The 22,400-nt window shown below is 36.5% G+C and overlaps 1 protein-coding gene across 1 annotated transcript; it reads right to left on the bottom strand.

The window, feature by feature from the left end:
- Window positions 1-8: 8 nt before the first annotated feature.
- On the bottom strand, window positions 9-19,460 carry si:ch211-225b11.1 (uncharacterized protein LOC561694 homolog). Its single transcript, XM_056745789.1, has 13 exons — window positions 18,788-19,460; window positions 15,770-15,904; window positions 8,741-8,951; window positions 8,439-8,571; window positions 8,090-8,224; window positions 7,651-7,754; window positions 6,918-7,042; window positions 4,797-4,909; window positions 4,578-4,718; window positions 2,983-3,082; window positions 2,760-2,860; window positions 1,670-1,840; window positions 9-1,586 (listed from the first exon to the last, which is right to left on the bottom strand). The coding sequence occupies exons 1-13, from the start codon at window positions 19,056-19,058 to the stop codon at window positions 1,506-1,508; spliced, it is 1,821 nt and encodes a 606-aa protein (XP_056601767.1). The 5' UTR covers window positions 19,059-19,460; the 3' UTR covers window positions 9-1,505.
- Window positions 19,461-22,400: the final 2,940 nt, after the last annotated feature.

The following is a 22,400-nucleotide window of genomic DNA, read 5'->3' as shown; positions in this document are numbered from 1 at the left end:
AAACTAAGTCGAAAAAAAGCTCTTTATTTTAGTTAGCTAGCTGCTGCTTGTCGTGAGATAACATTTTATAAAAAAAAATACATCTCCACACCACCACAGAAAAAACAAATATCAAAAAACAATGTTTCCATAAAAATATACATTCAACAGCTATTTAAAAAATATAAATAAACACCACACGGTGTGTTACCACATGATATTATAACTGTATTGCGAGATTTGGGATGTAATCTTGATGTTTTTAGATATGGAACAATAGTAATAATATAGTAATTAGGAAAGGACAAATTATAAAGTTTAAATCAGAACAAAACATCACCGTAACGACTGTGACTCTTCGACAAAGAAATTTGGAATAGTCTGAATAGTTTACATAATCCAAAAACAAGATTAATTATGTTCTTTCTACTTGATGTTTTTCTGTCAAAATAAGAAACAACATAAGCATCTCTCAATCTGGTATCATCCAGCATTTTCAAGAAAATACAATCGCCTCTCTTCAAGTACACTTTTCTTTAAATGACAAAGTCTAAATTGAAATAAAAACATTAACCAAGTAATTTGTAAACATTGATTGCAGTACAAGATCTATCAGATTACACAAAATTAATAACCAACAGTGTTTACACAAAACAACAGATTTTTCTTTGTCAAACTGCTGGGTTTTTGGCAAATATACAGATTAATATGTTTTTAAATATGTGCCCCTGTAACTATTTAGATTGCAATGTTGAGGCAAAGGCTACTCAAATAATTAGTCATTATAAAGCTGAAGTTCAGCTGATACAGTACTTGTGTCAGTATATGTAAGCTTGACCCTCTTCAATTACGAACACGATAAACACCATTAGTAATGCACTGAAAGCAGCTTTGTTGTACTGTTCTATAATCTATAAACGCACTATAGCCATAACTAAGTAAATGATGTATCCACAATTTAAAACTTCATAAGAAATACATTTTGTTTTTGAAAGTGTCTTGTTTTGTGAAGGCATTTTTGGTGCAGTGGCATCAATCTTATTAACGATAAATTTCAAAATCAAGTTTTTTTCCATAATATTATAAACATGTTCTCAATATTTTCTCTCAGTATACTAAAAGTATCTAAATGTTTAACTTCAACTTCAAAGTTTAAATGGTGGAAAAATGATTGAATATTCCTTCTCAATATGCAATTTTTCGATTCGATTTGTTTTCGATTTTTTTCTGGAAGAAAAGTAATGTGCGTAAATGATTTAATGTCTGACATTAAAGTCTTCTTTGACGAAGCTGTTTAACAGCCCTCTAAATTATAAGATCAAATATTCAATTAAATAAATACATGTCGTTTAATTAGATAAAAAGCTAGTAAAATGTTTCCTTAATATTATAATTGACATATTGTAACTCTGGATACATTTTAATGCTTCATCATTATTCTGAAATACAATTGTGAATCATAAATATCTTAAAAAAAACGTAAAAAGAATAAAGTAAACACATCACACACACACAAACACAGGCCTTTACTCGGCATTAAACAATGCGATAGACTCAGCAACGGGTTTCTCCAGATCTAAAGTTGGAGTTATGGACGACTTTAACCTCTGTGACAGAGAAAGAAGAACTGGGTTATTTCTGACATTGAGAAACAACACATTCATATAGAGAGGTCATGCACTATATGCACCTGGAGTAGAGATCCTTCAGTGTTCCAGAGCTCATGCACCGCCCCCAGAGGAATCCATATGATGGAGACTAGAGAGATGAACCAGCCAACCACCTCTGCCCAGAGCGGGTACGTGTAAAACTTACCGTATCGAGCTGGAGTATACTGAATAATACTGGAAATCAGAATACCCTTCAAGAGAGATTGAAGAAACTACATTACTTTGTATAAAAACATGCTGTTTACTGTTAATGTCAAACAGCGCCAACGGATAGATTCATGTAATTTACACCCCGCCTTTTGAACCAGTTCATTCATTGAATTTAAAGGGGAAAAGAAATTGTAGACGAGGACATTTCACTACAATGCATATTCGTCACTGTTTTCACAATATAATGGAATGAAGGCTCATCGCACTTCACTGGTAATTCTTTGGGAAAAAACGAACAGGAAGACCCGTTTTGAAAATAGATTTCGTTCTTATGTACAAAAGCAGCATCCTTAAATCATGAGAGTGAAGGGGGTCGCACACCGGATGCGGAAGCGCAGCGTTGCGTCTATGACAACTCTGCTATTAATGTGGTAGAATCGAGATGTTTTCTGTGTTAATGCGCTGTTTTTCTGTTATTCTCAAACAGAAAAATACATCTTGCAGCTAATGGTGAAGTCAATCTTTACATTAGACATCTAAGTTAATTTTAAATTAGTGCGTTGTTGTCAGAACTCAGAACAGCGTCCCGACAGGCACGGAATGGCGGCGCTGGTGTGTGTACACTCATAGAAAACAATATGTTCATTTTTAGAAACAATAGCACTACGCAACGCTGCACGGTGCTTCCGCATCCGGTGTCTCACCCCCTTGAGTGTGTACAGAATACTTTGACTCATTGAAATGGTTGACATAGTGATAATTGTTGGGCAAACTGATGTCAACAAAAAACATAGACATGTTAGTCTTGTGGTTTTCTAAAAGGTGCATTACTGACCACAGACTTCTTAGACAGCAATTTAGTAATCGCTAATGATACAGACATCATGTTTTGTTTATACTCATTGAGTTGCTTGTTTAAACGAGACATTGCGTCAGATACATAATTTTTCCGTTTCTCACCAGAACCAGCATGGGCGATAAGAACTGCCAACACACACGGAAGTACAGGTTCGGTTTCTTTCCCAGCATGTTCTCCACCATCACGCTGAGGTTTCTCACTCCTGCACGGGTGTGTGTGGAAGAGACAGAGATAAAGGTGGAAGAGAGCAAGAGAGAGATAAGATAAAGGACATATCTCCATAGCAGCAGCAGTTCTGTACAACTGTTATCAAACTGTTTTTACCAAATATGACAGTGACGGCAAGGACCTCGAAGAAGGCCAGAAACATTAGAGACACCACAGCAGTGTAGTGATCCATCAGCTGAAACACGTATATGCCACCCTACACGCATAAACACACATTATTGCATTAGTATTGAAGTCCTCATCCTAAAATTGGGTTTTAGAAACAGTTACATAACACAAACTATTGTCGTTTCAAACCTGCATGACTTTCTTTCTTCAGCAGAACACAACATAGGATATTTTGAAAAACATTGGTAACCAAACCACATTGGCCCCCATTGACTTCCATTGTATGGACACAACACTAAGACATTTCTCAAAATATCATCTTTTGTGTTCCGAAAAAGAAAGACTCGTATACAGGTTTTAAACAACATGAGGGTAAAAAAATGACATTTTTTGGGGGGTGATAGATTGCAGGATTTGTATTTGGGCAATTCCACCGTTATGGACTTAACATTTTGCTTTAAGGACAGGACATTTCAGTCTATGAAAAAAATATATATTTAAAAAAAGGGAAATAAACATGCGTTATGGATGTGACAAAAAAGGATGCGGTTTTTGGGACACTATAAACTTTATAGGATTTCTGTAAATTAAAATGTACTATCCTGAAGCAATAATACCCAATGAATGGAGAAGGGATGCCTCTCTTTAGAATATAAAATAGTTACTTTATATAAAGTTGTAGCGAATATGGAATCATAGGAATATGTAGAGTTATGGATGTGACAAACCTGAAAATGGCACTAACCTGACCATGAAAAATCATGCACTAAAAATAAAACAAATGCTTCACAAATTTAAAGAGAGATCTCACATGGTTATTTAGACCACCAAATGTTAAAATCTGTGCTCTTACCATAGTAAAAACCTAAAACTTTTTGTGGTAAGCTTGACATTTTCGTGGAATTGGCCATTCCCTAAAGTTGATGAAATTCTGACTTGAGAGTACAGACAAACGTTTTGTGCTGTATTTACTTTTTATTCTTTATTTATATATATATTTTTGCTATATATTCACTCAATAAGTAATAGATGATATTCATTCTACCTACTTATCATTTTCTATATTACTTTTCTCAATGCTATATTCTACATTCTGTTGGATGCTGCATTTGTTGTGTCTTCCAAAGTAGATATGAGTTTGCAGTGGTCTCGTTCTCAAGGTTCGTTCATTGTCTGGAGACAATGTTGTGAAGCAGTAATTTTCCACTGTCTATGTTGGTATAATAACACCTGCTCAATGTGTTAGTCTGACGAAAACGGACAAAGTAAGACGGAGATAGAGTGAATCCTAGTCAGTGTTCTAGGCATAGTTAGAAAGGGCATGTGAACAAAACTGTGATTTTCTCTCTACAATAAACTTTTTTCATTTTATTCTAACATCACTTTGTCTCCTGCCTGCTGTTCTTTGCTCTCACATCCAAGTCTGCAGGATAGTTAGATCTATCAGTTTTGGCATATGAGCAAAATGCAACAACGCAACAGTATCATTTTGGATCAATCCCGAGATAGTACAATCTATCAGGGTCAATTATTTAAATGTAATCACAATATTTGTTTATAATGTGACACTGATGCATGTTTACCCTGGTAATGTGAGGGATCCCCAGCAGAAAGCCAACACTGCACACGGCCAAAACAACCAGCTCTTTCTTCTTCAAAACTCCCAAAACCTTCTTTCCAAATCCGTCCATGATAAACGTTACAGCCACTTCAGCCATGGCAAACTGCGCAGATACACACATGTACGTTTATACCCTCAACAAACACAAATGTATGCGTTTGCATTCAGAGGCCTTCTCTACCTGACTGTCCAGTCCAAGACAGAGTAACATGATGAAAAACAAAGGAGCCCAGATCTGAAAGAAAGGCATGGTGGAGAAGATCTCAGGATAGACCACAAACACAAGACCAGGTCCTGCAGAAACACACAAACACACACGAGACAGATAATAATATGAATGCAAACAAAGATCAACACACCCCAAGAATTTGTGCCATCAAAGGGACAAGGTTCATTCAGCAGAGAATAATGCATTTACCAAATTAACCTGCTGGTTAGCAAAGTGAAAAATAAATCCTGGTAACCGCGGTGTAGGGTTGGAAGAAAATAACAGGAATTTATTGCTGTGTCACAACCCCCTCTTTCTTCCCAAAAGGCACCATTTGCCCTTCTAAAGATCAAAGGGGTGCTGAGAAAGTGATCAACCACTATTGCCCAAGATTGTTTTTGAGGGTCCAGGACAGTGGGGGGTTAAAGGTGGTCCTGATGGGTCAATTTGAAAGTGTCGTTTTAGTTTAGACTAGATTGGTCAAGGAAAGGATTGAAAGGAAATGTAAGATAAGCTCTGGGCTTCTTTCTGGGAGCTCTGGCACATCTTCTTCCTTTTCTATCCAATCTCTCAGGTAATATCACATACATTTGGAAACTATTAGTTCTATCATTTACAATTTTATACATTTACTTTGTAACGATTTTACATGTAACATCAATTTAAATGTGTTATTAAATACTTTCATTTACAAATCTGCAGACTAGTGTTGGTTTAATGTTAATATTCAAACACTCCATATTGCAAAACAATATAGTCATGTTATAGCAACGCTCTCCCACATATATAGCTATTATCACTGCGCTTATTTCCGTCATGGTATATGTTGCAGAAGGGTAGAAAATGACATGAAATACACACATTTTGACACCTTTGACATCTTGATGTTAATATTTTATTTGTCATTTCGGCATCCCTAAAGCCTGAACCACTATAGCAGAACCACACTTAAGCCCATTGTACATGGAGTGAATATTTTCGTCCGTCGTAAACAATTTCGGACTGGGTTCGATTTTTTGTGTTTTTCCCATTTCTAGCAAGCATTTTGAGAGGTGTTTTGACAATTCAAAGACTCCGTACAAACGAGAGTCAATTACGAATATGAAAATTTCAGACTGTATGTGCAGAGACCTTAACATTTGTAATGCATTCATTTCTAAAAGTAAATGTCTAATAGATGTTTATTTTAAGGTCTTGCCTTGAAACTGTTATGTCATTGACATTGACATTTTTAAATCTCAAAATACATCATGTAGTACTTGAGGATGGTGTTGAGTTGTTTTGTTTTTGTCAACATGCAAAAATCCCTGAAAGACATTCTTTAATCATTACTTTATCACATTCTTCTCCTTTGCTCATGTCAACACGTTTCTGCCTCGTTCTTTTTAATCCATCAATGTCTCTTTTATTCTCTTTCTCAATCATATCTCACACATTCTTCACCTCCTCTAATACTGATCTCCTGTCCGCGGGCAAGAATAATCCGTCTTCATTTAGTATCCTGCTAACCTCAACATGTAAGGACTGAAATGGGTTCACTACACTCATTTCTTTTGTATGTAAGTGTTGATGTTCACACCCTCAGGCCTTAATCACGCTGCACAAATGCTAGTATTTCACTGCTTGTAGCAACGGGTTACAAAGCTCACAATGCACTGTGATTGAAAAGTGTACTTGATAATAAATGTCATCAACACAGGGTTTGGCAATATAGACTATAATAAAGCAATATAAAACACAGGAGAACACTTTGGGCTGTGAGTCCTGTTCTGTGTAGACTAATGTGAATGTAACACAAAAACACAGTGCATGCTGCTTGTGTTTCATTGTGAACGTTTGCCCCCGGCATCATTTCTGTGCAATAACGCTGCAGGTTTAACAACTCAAAGCACACTTAAAACAAAACCCAGTGTGATTCAGAGTTGTTATTTTTGGCTGGAGCTAGATATAAGCAGATAATAAATTGTCAGTCCTTGTCTTGCCAGCCGAAGAGATTGAATGTTCTTTTGGCTCGTCAAGGTCATGGTAGAACTGGGTGCACAGCTCAAGAAACCGATAATACAGAGGCTAAACGAACAAAAGAAACAAACTTACCGTCTGTGGCGATGTCACCCACAGGAAGGTTGTGAATATGGGCCATATAGCCAATGGCGGAGAAAATGACAAAACCGGCCAGGATACTAGTGGCTGAATTAGCCAGAGAGACAACAAACGTGTCCCTGTAAAAAACAAGTTGTGATTAAACGGTTATTTTTGCAGATGTTAAACTGCTTCATGAAACGTGATGCCTAAATGTTGAATCTAATTCTTTGTACATAGAAGAAGAGATGTAAGTAACGATTCACCGTGAGCCAGTTGAAAATCCATTATAATATGTGATGATTCAAGTCGTTATAAAAATCGCATATTATATATTTGCATACATATTTGGAACAGCAGGGGCCACTGTTTTTCTGCAAACGTGGAAAACGTGGATATGGTGATATTTCTTAAAAAGGTAAAAATAAGGAAATGCAAAGACAAAGTCTTCGTTGTTTATATTAAAGAGACTTGTATTATTATTTTTTATTTGACTTGGAATTTGTTTTAAAAAAGTCAAATTTAGTTTGGTTATTTGACATAAAATATATTTTTCTATTACAAAGAATTGTGCAGCTTTAGAGAAACAATAATAGGGCAGTTAGTAGTAGGGCAAAAAAAATTGTGATTAAATTGCATCGCGAGATCAGAATCGTGAATCGCATCGCAAGCTGAGTGAATCATTACATCCCTACATAGAAGTTGCTTTATATATATTTTATATATGGTTTACTAATATATGCCTTACTTAAGAATGTTATTGTTGTACTTGTTGTAACTGGCCATTGATATCATGGAACCAAAGGAGATTCCAATAGAGTTAAAGATCTGAGCAGCGGCATTGACCCACACCTAACAAATAATACAAACAAACACACAGAAAATTTGTTTAAAACCACAACATGTTATTATTTTCCCCTTTATCATCATATTACTAATATGGTGAAATAAAGAAGTTGCCTATTTAAACATGACTCATTCATATTTTCAAAGAGTAGTTAGTGTCATGGTGGAAACGTTTCAAATGTTTCTTTACGTGCCAATTACACGCCAACCACAAGTGACAATTGCATTGTGGTAAACAGCCACAAATCCCACAGCAATGTTGTTATTCGAATGCAGCAGGTCCTGTGTAATTTGTCCGACAAGTATAAACAGCCTAAACACAGTTGAAAATATCACCTCACCTGCACTTCCAGGAGTTTACTCCAGTTAGGCATGAGGAAGAAGAGAATGCCATCTTTTGCTCCAGGCAACTGGACATTATTGATCAACAATGCAAAGAGTATGAAATACGGGAATGTAGCAGTGAAGTACACAACCTGTTGATAGAATCGACATAACTAGTCTGGAATCAAGGTTTGCACTTACAAAATGTCATATTATATAAAAAACAAATACACAATTGTTTATATTATAGACAAAATAACAAACAACAGCTATTTTTGTAGTGTAATTGCAATCACTGTGTTCCATAGCGGCTCCACCAAATCCAAACAGTTTCCATTTATTTTAGTGTGACCTCTAAACTCTGACCTTTCCAGTGGACTTGACCCCTTTAAAGATGCAGAGATAAACAATGGCCCAGGCCAGAAAAAGAAGGCCGAAAAGTTCCCAGCGAATCCCTCCAGAATTCTCAATGCCCTGTGTCATGTCGAGCACCTTACGGCTAAAAATAATATTTATAGAAGACATAAACAACATAAATCAGGAAACACAACAGTGATGAGACAACAGACCTTTCCAATTATGCAAATTGCAAATAGCTTCATGGGAAAGGTCCCTCTATCTCAGCGAAGATGACATTAACAAGAGTAAAAAAACTATCTGTTACTCACTCAAAGAACTGTTGACTTGCAGATTGCAGATGTGTGGCATTACCGGGAAAACCAGTGGAACAGTTGCCACCTGTGTTCCACGTGTTGTTGCAGGAGTCCCATGGCAGCGAGGGGCTGAAAGAGTGGAGCAGGTAGTAAAGGGCCCACGTCATGAGGACATTGTAGTAGGTGCAGAGCACAAATGAAATGACCACTGTCGCGAGTCCCACACCTGAGGACAGACAGGAGGGGACACAGGAAAGTGAGACACTAGTTGATGCAACCGCTTCCAGTCAACTTCCTGTCAATGTCCAGCATGTCTTCCACTGCTGGACAGATACACATCGGGATAGCAACAAAAAATGTATTTAGTGTTAAACTGTGAAAACAGTAAAACCTGTGAATTGGTTATTTATAAGTTACATATAATTCCACTGCAATAATACTGTTAGCATGGTTTTTGGAGTTAATTAATTAGTATTATTACTTAAAACAATAAATCTATACAGTTAGGTGTCAAAATCTTTTTTATTAAAGCACGTGTACTGTAATAATACTGTATAAATCTATTTTTGGAAGTAAATTATAATTGCAATACAAATGATATTACCTTCTAAATCTATAATAACAATTGTATTCATAATACAACAAACAATACAGTACATGTACATTTACTGTAATAATACTGTAAAATCATAGCTTTGGAAGAACATTTATGAAAAAACATGTCTATTACCATTAAAATCTAAAATAATATTAAGTAAATAAAATAAAAGTTAAGAATGTTTTATAATACAAGATGTGTTATTTAACTTTTAAAGGGGTCATATGACATAGCTTAAAGGAATATTCTTTTTTATTTTAGATGTGATGTAGTGTGTATACACGATTTAAAGTTAAAAAGCTTTTTTTTCACATAGTGTGCATGTCTATATCTCCTTTTTGCCCCGCCTTTCTGAAACGCAGAGATTTTTTATAAAGCTCATCACTCTGTAAAGCGAGGTGTGCTATGATTGGCCAGTGAACCAGTGCGTAGTGATTGGTCGAATACTGCAAGTGTGTTACAGAAATGTGACGCATCTTACCATATTTGGAACTTTAGGTTCCATAGCAATTGTACTGACAGGTACGCCCACCTTACTTTTGGTTGGTCTTGGTCAACTCATACAACGAACAGACGTAGATTTTTGGGGGTCTGGTTACACAAGGTGTTTCAGGCAGGTCTGGGTGAGCATTCGCTTTTAGATAGAATGCATTTTTTGTCCCGACACTTTAATTTTTGCAATTTTACATGGCTAATACATGCATGGACAATTTATAACACACCAAAGACACAGAAAAAACGTGTTCTTGCCATATGATATATAATACCAAATAACTTTGATTTACATTGTGGCCCTGTTTAAGTTCCTGTCTGGTTATGGTGGGATCAGTTTATTTTAAGCAACAAATGAGATTTGAGGTATAATACAAACAGGCTTAAAAATCCAAAAGCTTGTTTGTTTGTAGTTTATTTAAAAAACTTTCAAAAGACATTTCAAGGTTATGTCAAGCTTAAGTCATTAAAGAAGAAGCACAGGAATTTCGAGACAGATGTTTCTTATCAAGCTGGTAAAAGTAATATCGAGTCTCTTGTTGACAACATGTCTAAACAAACACGACTGGAAAAAACTTTCCCTCCAGGGCTCAGGATTCTACTGTGAACTTTTTATTTAATTTTTTAATGGTAATCAGCCAACATAGCAGGGCTTCTCGGTGCTCAATAGATCCAATGTATGAGGTTTCAGGAGATTTCAAAGGCAAAGACTGTTTTCTTTGGTTTGCATTGGTGAAACAGGTAAGTCTTTAAACTGGCATCCTTAAGCTTGGTCACATAACACAGCACTCAAATATGCACAAGAAGGACTTTAAAAATCTCAGGCTTGCAAAAGAACAAAGAGCTTAATTCTCATTCTCAGTTTACCCTACTAAAAGACCAGCTTAGAACTGTCCAAGTTTCTATCCTGGTCTACGTTGGTTTATGCTGGTTTCATAATGGCCTGGGTGTTAAAAAAAAGCACAACAATGTTGCTAACCAGTAACCAGTTGACCATAGTTAAACCGGCTAACCACATAAACTGAGCTATGAAATATTGTTTGGTGTTATATGTGGCAATGGGTAGCAGCCGAGTAGCCTGAATCTCAAGAATAAAATTGCTTTTGTAACTTTATATGTAGTTTATGCAACAGCTTAAACCTGTATCAATTGCATCTCTCAGAAAACAGGGAAACAAGACACCCAACACACCACATGATGTGCTCTTCTTTACAAAGGAGAGTAAACTTGATACGCTGCTACTGACATTCTGATGTAAACAAAACTTTAAAACAGAATTGCTTTTAACAATCTTGATTCAATCTTTACTCTGTAATCAGGATTTAAAGTTCAATCTCATTCAATCATGGAGTGAATTTTTCATTAAGAATACATCTGGAAATAATAAGAAACATCTGCTATTTAAAAACAGAACGGAATTGTCTATATCTGGGCAAAAAGATTGTTTTTAAACAGTTTGTTTTTCCATGAGATCTTGTTAGTAGACTATTCATAATACATTTGCTAAATACACACATTTCAAACAGTTCTGACCTCAATATATCTACAATTTTATAGCATGACCTTGATACCTCGTCACCCTTATCAACATGAAATTAGACTAGGATAACAGGTTTTATTTCTCCCTTTCCATGTTTTGATGTCTGTTTTAAAGGAAAAGTTCATTTCAAAATCGTGCTATTTTTTACTCTCTCACATGATGTTCAACAGGTTTTAAGACCTCCCACTCATATTGGCTCAATTTAATATTTTGAAGCGACAACAATACGAAAAACAAACCAAAATAACAACTTTTATCGATATACTCTTCGCTGTCTTTTCAGTCTATGGTGCGCGTTCACGAGAGCATTCGGTTTGTATGGTTGGGCAAAAAAGTGCAAGTCTTCCTCAATATCATCAGACATTTATCGAATATCATCTTATATACAGCTTGCGTCTGCTTGTAAATGCAGAGTTACGCTTCTGGATTGTCAGTCAGAACACTGGCATCTGCCCACCGAATGCGCATGCGTCGAATTGCTCTCTTGAATGCGCCCCATAGACTGACAAGATACTGATGTCTTTAATACATTTCTGGACCTTAACAACAACTATAACCATGATGTCTTTGAGGAGGCCTGGAAATCTCTATGGAGGCTTAAAAACATGTTGTACGTCATGTGGGTGAGTAAAAATAACACAATTTTGATTTTGAGATGAACTTTTCCTTTAACTCCTTGGATTAGCTGTACAATCACTCTGCATCGCTCTTCTTGTATCGTGCTCCTTTCCCACCATCTAATGGAATGTTCATTGAATACTGAAAGCTCGGCTTAAAACAGGAATGTTGTTGTTTTTACAATTTATTAATTCCCCCAAAGGATTTTGGTTTCCTGAGCTGGAGCTTCCGCAACACTAAAGCCAATAGACATTGTGGGATTATTGGTCATAGTGATTATTGTTCTTACATGCCTAAAGTCAAATCCATTATATGTAATATTTGGTGAACCCTTGTCACGTGTTTGTTTAATTCTGCAATGTGGTACATGAAAAGTAAAGAAGCTCTGAATTTATTGCAAAAGTTGAAGTTCTTGAAAGGTTTGTTTCTTATTCAAATTATTAAGAAACCATAGAACATGTTACTAGAATCATGTATTATTACTGGGAAAATATTGCTTTAAGATGTTAGGAGCCAATTTTTAGATTAAATAACTAACTATTATTGCAATATTTTATTGGACAATATCTTGACATTATATTTTATGTCCTCCATGTATGTCAAAGTAGATAAGTTGTGCAACTGTAAACTTAAGATTTGCCAGGACGCCTGAACAGCAATGAAACCTTCGAGACAAAAAAGCATCTGGATGAAAAGATAAACACTCCCATAATTTCGGTTCCATTAACCACAAAATATATTTCCTCAACAAATGATAAAACCTGTTTCACAGAAGCAGGTATTTAAGACAAACATACACAATACACAATCCACAAATTGTATTGCATTTAAAGTGATAGTTCACCCAAAATGAAAATTCTGTCATCATTTACTCACCCTCAAGTTTTCCAAAACTGTATTAAACTCTTGGTTCTGTTGAAGATATTTTAATGAATGTGGAAAACTAAACAGTTCTGGGGGCTGTCAATGTGTGGCTTTCATTTTTTCTGTACTTTGGAAGCCCCAGAACTGTTTGGTTAAAAACATTCTTCCAAATATCTTTCAAAGTCCGTTTACGGAAGTCATGCCATTCTGCGGCCATGCCTCTGGACAGGTATTTATGTCATAGCAAGTCAACTGTACTATCTCATTGAAAGGTGGAAGGCAGATATTTCTAAATAAAAAAAAAATAAAAAATTATCAATGCTTACACCTGATAAAGACTTTACCGAAACTTTGGTTTGCCAAGCTTAAATTGAGCTAAAAAATCCCCTTTTTGAGGTTGTTTCAGCTACCTCACAAGCGCATCACAAGAGTCCTGCCCCAGAGAACGACTTGGAGGCGGGACTTTCTTCGCTAGAGCAGCCATTTTGAACATGGCATTTCTCCAATGGCAGTGCTGCATCTTGTTAATATATACAGTATTATCTTTATCTTTAGCAGAACAATGAAATTCACACAGGTTTGGAACATCTTGAGGGTGAATAAATTATGACAATTTTAAAGGGACCATATAACACGGCTAAAACGAATATTATATATATATTTTTTTTTATTACAAGGTTTATACACGATTTAAGGTTAAAAAAGCTGTATTTTCTACATACCCTGCATGTTTGTATCCTTCTGAAGCATGTAGATTTTTTACAAAGCTAATTGCTCTGAAAAGCGAGGTGTGCTATGATTGGCCAGTTAATGTAACGCCTCTTACCAAATTCGGAGCAATTGTACTGACGGGTACACCCACCTCACTTGCGTTTACATTTAGGTGGTCTTACACGAACTGACGTAGATTTGTGGGGGTGTGGTTACAAGAGGGGTGCGTTTCAGGCAGGTCTGGGTGAGCATTCGCTTTTAGATAGAATGCTTCTTTTGTTCCGACACTTTAATTTTTGCAATTTTACGTGTCTAATACATGCATGAGCAACTTATAGCATACCAAAGACACACAAAAACACATATTCGCGCCATATGACCCCTTTAATTCATTTATATATAGTTTTCAAAAAAAAACATATAGAATTTCTTGCGAAAAACATAACAATTCATCTGAAAAAAAATGATCTTGATTTTGTTGTATTCACGTTTCTTGTGCAGACGAGAGAAAAACTCATAAAATCCCAGGTGTAGTCCGTGCATAAATTACACATCCTGAGAAACATGTTAGTGCAGAATGATTTAACACAAATGCATGCACTCTCTCTCTCTCTAACCTAGTTTTCACCTTGATGTAGGTGATTTTTACCTAGGTAATTCATTATACCCTGATAACCCTATCGACTTTAAAGTTTAAAGGCTGGGTTTACGATTTCTCATAGCCAATGTTGATGTTCAAATCACCAAAACAGACACACCCCTACCCCCATCTCTCTCTTTCGTCAGCGCTCGGCTAGACCAATGTCCATCCTGTGCACTCTGCACCTTGCTGCTGATTGACTACAAGGTTATTTTGGTACTCGGCCCGATTTTGTCTAAACAAGAGTAATTCGGAAATCGGACACCCCGCCTTTAATACAGACTAACCTATTAGAAGCAGATAACCCTAGAGTCAGAAAACCGTTTTAAAAGAACACCCACAAAACCCGATTGAATTTTGTGAGATAATCATTTTATTGAGCAAAATACCATAAATTAAAAAGCCCCATTACACAACTATTAAAAACAGGAATAAAGATTTAGTTGCTAAGCAAAGGCATTGAATACCCATAACTTACTGTTGTTGGGGATCAGAAACATCACAATTATGAATAAGAAAACATTTCAGTTGAAAGAATATACAGAAAGAACTACCTGCTTCAGTCCCTCTGTTAGCAAGGAGCCATTATCGGCTGAAATGAGCGCTATATCAAGGGACGGACCCGAAAGATTTGACCGGGTAGACTATCTCTGTCTTAGAGGAGATAAAAACTATGGACAAAAGTCTTTAGTTAGCATGTGAAAGAAAGTATGTTAAATCCAAAAACCCAATGAATCTGATGAATGATGATGGCTGAATTCCCTGCTTTCGTGTAGCTCTGGTGCAAAACCTGGTGAGCTGCATTTTAGGGCACCGTGCATGTCCCATGTGTATCATGGTAGGCATCATACATATTCTCTATTGCATGATCTTAGGCAAGCTTGAAAAAATAAGCATTGCAAGTCATGAATTTGGCCCTTTATTTCTAAGACCAATGAAGCATATTTTGGTTTTAATTATGCAAATTGACTTTCAGATGAAACGATTGATTTGGTCACAGAAAAAAGATTGGTGATCACAGGGGATAAGCCATCACCAGACCATCAGGAATCAAGCGGTGTTGTGACCACACATTTTAAAAGGAAAAACAATGGTGAAAATGTGGGTTTTGCCCCCAGCATCCATGCTAGTAACTGTAATGCAAATGCAGAGGGATTGACCTCAAACTTTGCAGAACACAGTCCAGCAAAATATTACACAAACATGTGATACCATTCATATAAATACTACAAACAAATATAATCAAAAGTACATATTGTATCACAATAACGATTAGATTTTTTACTATCAATCTTCAATTCATGTATGTGTGTAATGTGCCAAGCATAATACCATACAGTATTATCAGCATGCCGAGTAAGAAAACAACCATGAAGAAAGTTCAACAAAGATTACAACTACTAAAACACAAAGGGATAAACCTGTACACAAAAATATTATTTTAGTGATGTGAGAGAAAGGTCCCACATAAAATAAAAAAGAATGCAAATTATTATGAATATACAACTTTTGCTGGACTGTGTTTGGATGTAATCATAGAACAGGAGAGGCGAGAGGAATAAGGGCCCATGGACCACTCACCTTTGAAGAGGGGACATATTTTCGCCAGAGCATGGACAGGCCCCAGGCGAGTGTACTGTCCAACGGTGAACTCCATAAACAACAGCGGGATGCCACAGAGAAACAACATGATCAAGTAGGGAATCAAGAAAGCACCTGACATGTAGAACATAAAAAGTGTTTTTTAATGTATGAACAACACAATCATCATTTGATATTGCTGAGACAGAATTTAGAAGTTAAACATAATTAATATTGCATATAAGAATTTATAGTCCGTTTGATATTTGACCTGTGGTTCTCTCTCCTTCCAATTTGTGCTTTCACTGTGCGTGTGTGCGAGTGTGTTTGTGTGTGTGCACCTGTGTCACTGTGTAAGTATGTATGCATATTGTGTGTTTGGAGCATTTGTATGTCTGTTTTTGTTGTTTTCACCTTTTTCTTGATTTTACAGGTATATGCCTTTAGTTGTTTTTCTTGTATTCAATGTGTCTCATGTACAGCTGCTTTGTAACATTGAAAATTGTAAAAAGCACTATATAAATAAAGTTGAGTTGAGAATGACATTTCGCAATTACACATTGCCTTTATTGGATATTGGGTTTGGATATTATATCATTTTGTTTCTCAGCAGTAGGGTTGGGAATTGAAAATCAATTCCAATTTAGAATCGGAACCGAAAGGCTTGGAATCAGATCGGAAACAAAAGGAATAGGAATCGGAGACTTGAGATTAAAATATGAATTCCTCTTATCAATTCCTGTGTGCATATTTTCAGAAAAGTACACGCGTTGCGTGATCTGCTGATATATCAATAATATGAAAATTAAAAATATTTTACAGTAATATAGTTTTTGCAATGAAAAGCACAGGAACCACAAATTATCCATAATTTCATTATGGTTACTACACTTTAACCATGATGTACTTCACCTTTGGTAATGCAAATTGTAATAAATCAGAAAAAAACAGGGTTCTATGTGCAAGTATACAGAAAACGATGCTCATATTATCTATATACTTTTTGCAATCGAGTCAATAAGCAGGCTAAATGAGCATACAGGTTGATATCTAAATGTGGAATGGAAACTGGGAATCGATAATAATTTAAATCGATATGCAGAATCGGAATAGATCAAATTCAAACGATTCCCAACCCTACTCAGCAGTCACAAATGTATTCCAATTGTCAAATTATTCCGATATGTCAATCTGGCCGTTTTGCAGAGTCACTCTGCAACCGTAGAACAATTTGACATGCAACCCACATTAATGCAAATGTATATAATCTCTACTCACTCTACAAAGGTATGGATTACATCTGGTCAATATGAGCATGTATGAAATAAACAATGAAAACAATATGGTTCTGTGCAAATGTAAAGATTATCTGCTGCGAACTTTGTGTAAATTGTCCTGTAATTAAAAACCGAGCCCACTTTTCAGGAATTGATTCAGTGTTTCCCCTAGCATTACCTTATGGCGGCGCCCCGCCCCTCCAACGCCCCCCCTGAAGGTCAAGTTAATTTTATTTTCTATATGGCGCCAGATCACAAGAGAGAGAGCGTTTAAGGTTAACTTTCCTACAGAACATGTCAATGGCTTTTCATATTACTAAACAAACTAAATTGTAAATTGTGTCCCACACCACGTGACAGAATTAACCAATCATATCATCAGACTATTTCTTTACTTTAAATTGAGCAGCGCGTCTACATAACTGAGCTGTACACATCAAGCGCACTCAGGTTTATTTATGTTGACTACATGTGGCCGATGTCTTACAATATCTTCATATAACGCCAAACGCACTTCATTTAAACCCTTTCCGCTCCGTAAACGCTACTTCTCCCGCCAAAGACGCGTCGCATAAAGACCTAAAGACACCAAGAACAGGTAAATAAATGGACACTTTTACTGTAACGCTTAAGTAAGCGAAATGCAGCCGTAATAACGTGTGTTAAGCTGTCAGTAAGTTTACTGTTTGCTATATAGGTTTGTGACATTATAAACCATAACGTCTTGTATCTACATTTAGCATTTATGACGTAATAATATCAATAGAATTAATAATCAGCATGTTAAGATCATTTCATAATGAATGAGACTATTTAGGATCAGTTCTAGTATGAATGGCATGGAAAAGCTACTTGTCAGTAACTTTGTAAGTAACGTTACTTCTGCTCAATACAAATTCATATCAGTTTTTACATTTTGTTGTCAGTTGTTTTATCCAATATTATAATGGACCACGAAGACTTAGCTTTAGCACCAGAGCCTACAAACTGTGGGTATCAGAATATAAAATAAATGGCCTGTTAAAACATTTGATGTCAACTTTTTGGATACATATTCGACTGGGCTCAATTGATCAAATATTATTTATTTGAAAAAAAGTATTGTAAGGACCGCCGCCACAAAGAAAATATAGAGACCGCACATCCCCCATCCCAAAAGCCGTAAACATAGGGGAAAAACTGAATTGCACTTTGCTAAACTCTCTGTCTGTATGGATAAGGAATTGGCCAATATAACAGGAAATGGTCATCCACATGTTCTGATCACTTGTGTGTCAAAGATGTTAATGATTTACGATAAGATCAAGGGACAACCTCTTGCTTGCATGTTGTGTGTGCATTAAATCATGTGAGATACCGTAAACCTACACATGCTTAGCACGTGGCAGTTGTGTGAGGATACAGCCTTTGCTCCTGAGGGGACTGTTCATGTGGGTGTTTTATAATCCATTAAATAATCAATTAAATACAATAAAGAATATTGAGAATGTGCTTGACAGATACAAATCATATAGCTTTTGAACGGACAACTATGTTCACTCTTGGCTTGCACATTTCAAAGACATGTATTGCATTCAACCTATACATTTGCTGTTTCAACGAACTCATGACCTTCACGTAGCTCACGCAATGCTATAAGTTACAAGTTGCGTTTTCGAAACAGGTATAGCAAAAAGCACAAACAGTAAATGTTTTATAAGGGAGAGTAGCAGCTGCTGTCTCATCACCACCACTCACTCACCTCCACCGCTCCTGTAGCACAGGTACGGAAAGCGCCATACGTTTCCCAGACCCACCGCATAACCGACAGTGGCGAGCACAAACTCCAGACGCCGACTCCACGTTTCCCGCGGTACCTCCGTCTGAAGATCAATATCTGCTTGCTTCATGGCATCAGCATTAACCGGAGTCATCATGGCAAGCGCTGTCTCCTCTTTTGCGTCTTCAAGGTGCAATGCAAATGCGCTGCTAGATGTGCTCGGGGACCGGTTCTCGGCTCCAACTCCCATCATTAGATAATACGTTATAGCGGAAATAAAGACTGAGGATGCCTCGTAAGAATCGAACAAGGATTATTGAAATAACATTTAAAAAATCTATTTGTAGCGGTCTTTTACAACAAATCAAAAGGAGTATTTTAAGACGGTTGCAATGTGCCGTGTTTCTTCTCAATAACGTTACACGGAACTGCTAACAATGTGAACTGAGAGTTTGTTAATGCTGTAATGTCTACTCCCCACTTATAAAACAACGAAGTGCCGCATTGTCAAAACGTGTTCCGGTTACATACTACACAAGTAAAGTAGCTGATCTAGCCGCTTACATAGTCGAGTTACACAATTATGAGACCAACCCCTGTTATATAGCAATGTGTGCTGTATTTACATAGCTGCGATCAGACTCTAGCGGTGGCAACGCTGGGCTCCTCCTCTTTGTGTGACGTCAGGAGCAGCGCAAGCATGCGCGTCGCCCTCACTCTCTATGTAAAACATGCAGGCTCTGAAATGTATGTATTTTTTATATTTATTTGTGTCTCATGGCAGCTACTGTTAAATATGAATGTGTGATACGTCTTGTTCTTTGTGATTATTCTTTTGAATAAAATGTTTAATGGTCACGTGCGAATTAAAAGTAAGCCTACACGCATTTACGTTTGCTGGTGTGTTTTCTTTATTAATCTGTATTATGTTTTACGTGGTTTTATTTCGATACTGTTGCTTAATGCTGATAAGGAGATGTTTCCTTTATGGATTTCCGTTATAACCCGAATAAGATTGTTGGTTATTGTGTCAGTAATACAAATATTTTGGTTCAACTAACTTTAAATTTTTCATTTTATGCTTTAAATACAACTTCGTTTATGAATGAATTACATGACTGTAACTGTCGGCTCACGGTGAGTGTGCAGAAATGGGAAGGAAAAAGGGCGGTGATGTTAGGCAAATGATATGGAGGAAAGGGCGTGATTTTAGAGAACTAAAACCACCCACAACTGCATTGTTTATTTATTTATTTTTCCCATTAAAGATGTATTATAAACAATATGCTTGAATAGCCCTTAACCTACTTCTGTGGTTATGACAGGCTTTTGTAGCCATTGTCATACAGGACTTATGACAGGTTAACGGCCTTTAACCTGTTTCCCTCGTTTCTTCGAGCAGTGTCATTGTGAAATGCATCTGAAAACAGAGATAATTGGAAACAGGATCAAACAGCAGAAAAACCTCTCCCTTGTCAGGCACATTTTGTTATAATAGCCTACGGGGTGGGCACAGCGTGTTAACGACTCTCTCTTCTGCAATGACATAACTGGTGTAAATAATGTAAATGTAGTTTAATATATATATAGTTTAGTGTGCAGAAAGGGGAAGGAATTAGTCAAATAATGGGCGACGTTAGCAGGAAAGCGTGTTTATTTCTAAAAATACAATAAACCGAACTGAATGAAATTGCTAAATGTGACACATTTCTCTCTCTGTCAAGTTACAGATTATGCATGAGCGCCATCTTGTGGGTGTTATATAAAAAACGGACACTGAGTAGAATTCAGAAAATATAATAGATACACCAAGAGAAGAGAGACTGTCTACACTGCACACGTCAAGTGGAGACAGAGCTCGCTTTTTAATCTCAAATCCAAACTAGGCACACATCATAGAAACATTCTTCCCTCAGTTTGCAAACTTTCACAAACACTTTAACCAGTTTCACTTTCAACAAAAGGACAAGATTCCACACATACTGGGAGAAAACTCAATAAGTTTAAACTCAGCTGCAAGATATGTAAAGTCCTGCCACGACAAAAGAACAAAACACTGACACAACACACATGTTTTTTCAGAAATTTTCTACAGAACTGTAGTTATTTAGATTCCCTGCGGCTTAGGGAGGAATTGCAATCATTTTTAAAGATCACCTGATTGCTGTCAGCCAACTACTCCAGCTTCTCAGTATTTTTGAGTAAAGTACTGTGTGCTGTTGTCTATCGCCCACCTATATACAACAAAGATTTCATTAATTACTTTTCTGACTTTTTGGCTGGAATCATGCCCAAATATGATCGAGTTTGTTGCCCTAATAAGCCTTTGGCTAGAGACATTTTAGACTTAATTGAGTCCTTTAATTCAAAGCAGGTTGTGGATAGCACCACACGTCAGCAAGGACAAGTTTTAGATTTGGTTTTATCGTGTGGTCTTCCTGTCTCTAACATTGAAGTATGTACTGCAACTTTTTCTGACCACGTGGCTGTTTTATTTGATTTTTGCTTTATTCGTAATCCGAAACCAAATGTCCCAACACTTCATTGTCGGTCAATTACACCTGGAACTATTGAGTTGTTTTCAGATGCCTTTAACAGCATCGATGGGCACTGTTCAGTGTCTTCCTGTGGTCTAAATACTGATGAATAAACCTCTCTGTTTTAGTCGACCTGTCAAAATATTTTGGATACAATTGCTCCGGTTAGGTCTGTTCAACAAAATTTAAACATGGTTAAATGATGTCACTCAGGCTTTCAGAACGGAATGCAGGAGGGCTGAATGCAGGTGGAAGAAAGATAGGCTGCAAATTTCTCTGAACATTTTAAAAGACAGGTTGCATAAATATAAAGATCTGAAAGTCTCTTAGATCTGAAAAGTCCAAGTATCTTTCAAATATTATCTACAACAATTCCCACAAGCCTCGTGTTCTGTTCAGCTCTATTAATGCTGTCTTGAATACACTACTTGCCTTCCATTCAGTCCTCAGCGGAGATGTGTAAAAACTTTTTAGATTTTTTTATTTACAAGATAGACGATTTTAGAGCAAATATCTCCCTTCTCTCTACTGATCAATCTGTCACTACTGTGTGTCCTGCTGTCTTTGGTCAGTTTGAGCTTGTATCTATTGAATCTTTGTGAGGGATTGTTGTGAAACCAACTTTTTGTATCCTGGATTTTATTTTATAAAAAAAAGGCTTTTGGAACTATTGGATCTAAAATTCAATCTATCTTGCTACGGGAGTGGTACCTCAGTCGTTTAAACATGAAATTGTGGAACCAGTGATTAAAAAATCTAAATTGGATTCATCTGTCCTTGCAAATTTTAGGCCCATCTCAAAACTCCCATATCCCACCAAGATAATTGAGGAAGTTGCCTATATACAACTGTAGTCGTTTTTAAATTTACATGGTCCTCGTGAGGTATTTCAGTCTGGTTTTAAATCCCTTAACAGCACGGAGACAGCTCTATTGAACGTTTTTAATTAATTACTACTTGGTACCAATTCAGGCGACTATGCTTTACTTATGCTCCTAGATCTCACTGATGCATTTGACCCTGTAGAATCTACAGTGTACATCATGATATTTTGGTCT

Source organism: Triplophysa dalaica, chromosome 4 (assembly GCF_015846415.1).
Source record: "Triplophysa dalaica isolate WHDGS20190420 chromosome 4, ASM1584641v1, whole genome shotgun sequence".
Lineage (NCBI taxonomy): Eukaryota > Metazoa > Chordata > Actinopteri > Cypriniformes > Nemacheilidae > Triplophysa > Triplophysa dalaica.
Note: the sequence above shows the minus strand (reverse complement) of the source record. Positions and strands in the feature narration are given on the sequence as shown.

Bases quoted from the DNA above. Each gene is read 5' to 3' on its own strand.
- si:ch211-225b11.1 (XM_056745789.1), bottom strand. From the start codon at position 19,058: ATGATGGGAGTTGGAGCCGAGAACCGGTCCCCGAGCACATCTAGCAGC. The intron at 8,572-8,740 runs GTGAGTAACAGA...TATTATTTTTAG, and splicing joins GCAAGTCAACAGTTCTTTGA to CCGTAAGGTGCTCGACATGA. The intron at 4,719-4,796 runs GTAGAGAAGGCC...GTATCTGCGCAG, and splicing joins GTCTTGGACTGGACAGTCAG to TTTGCCATGGCTGAAGTGGC.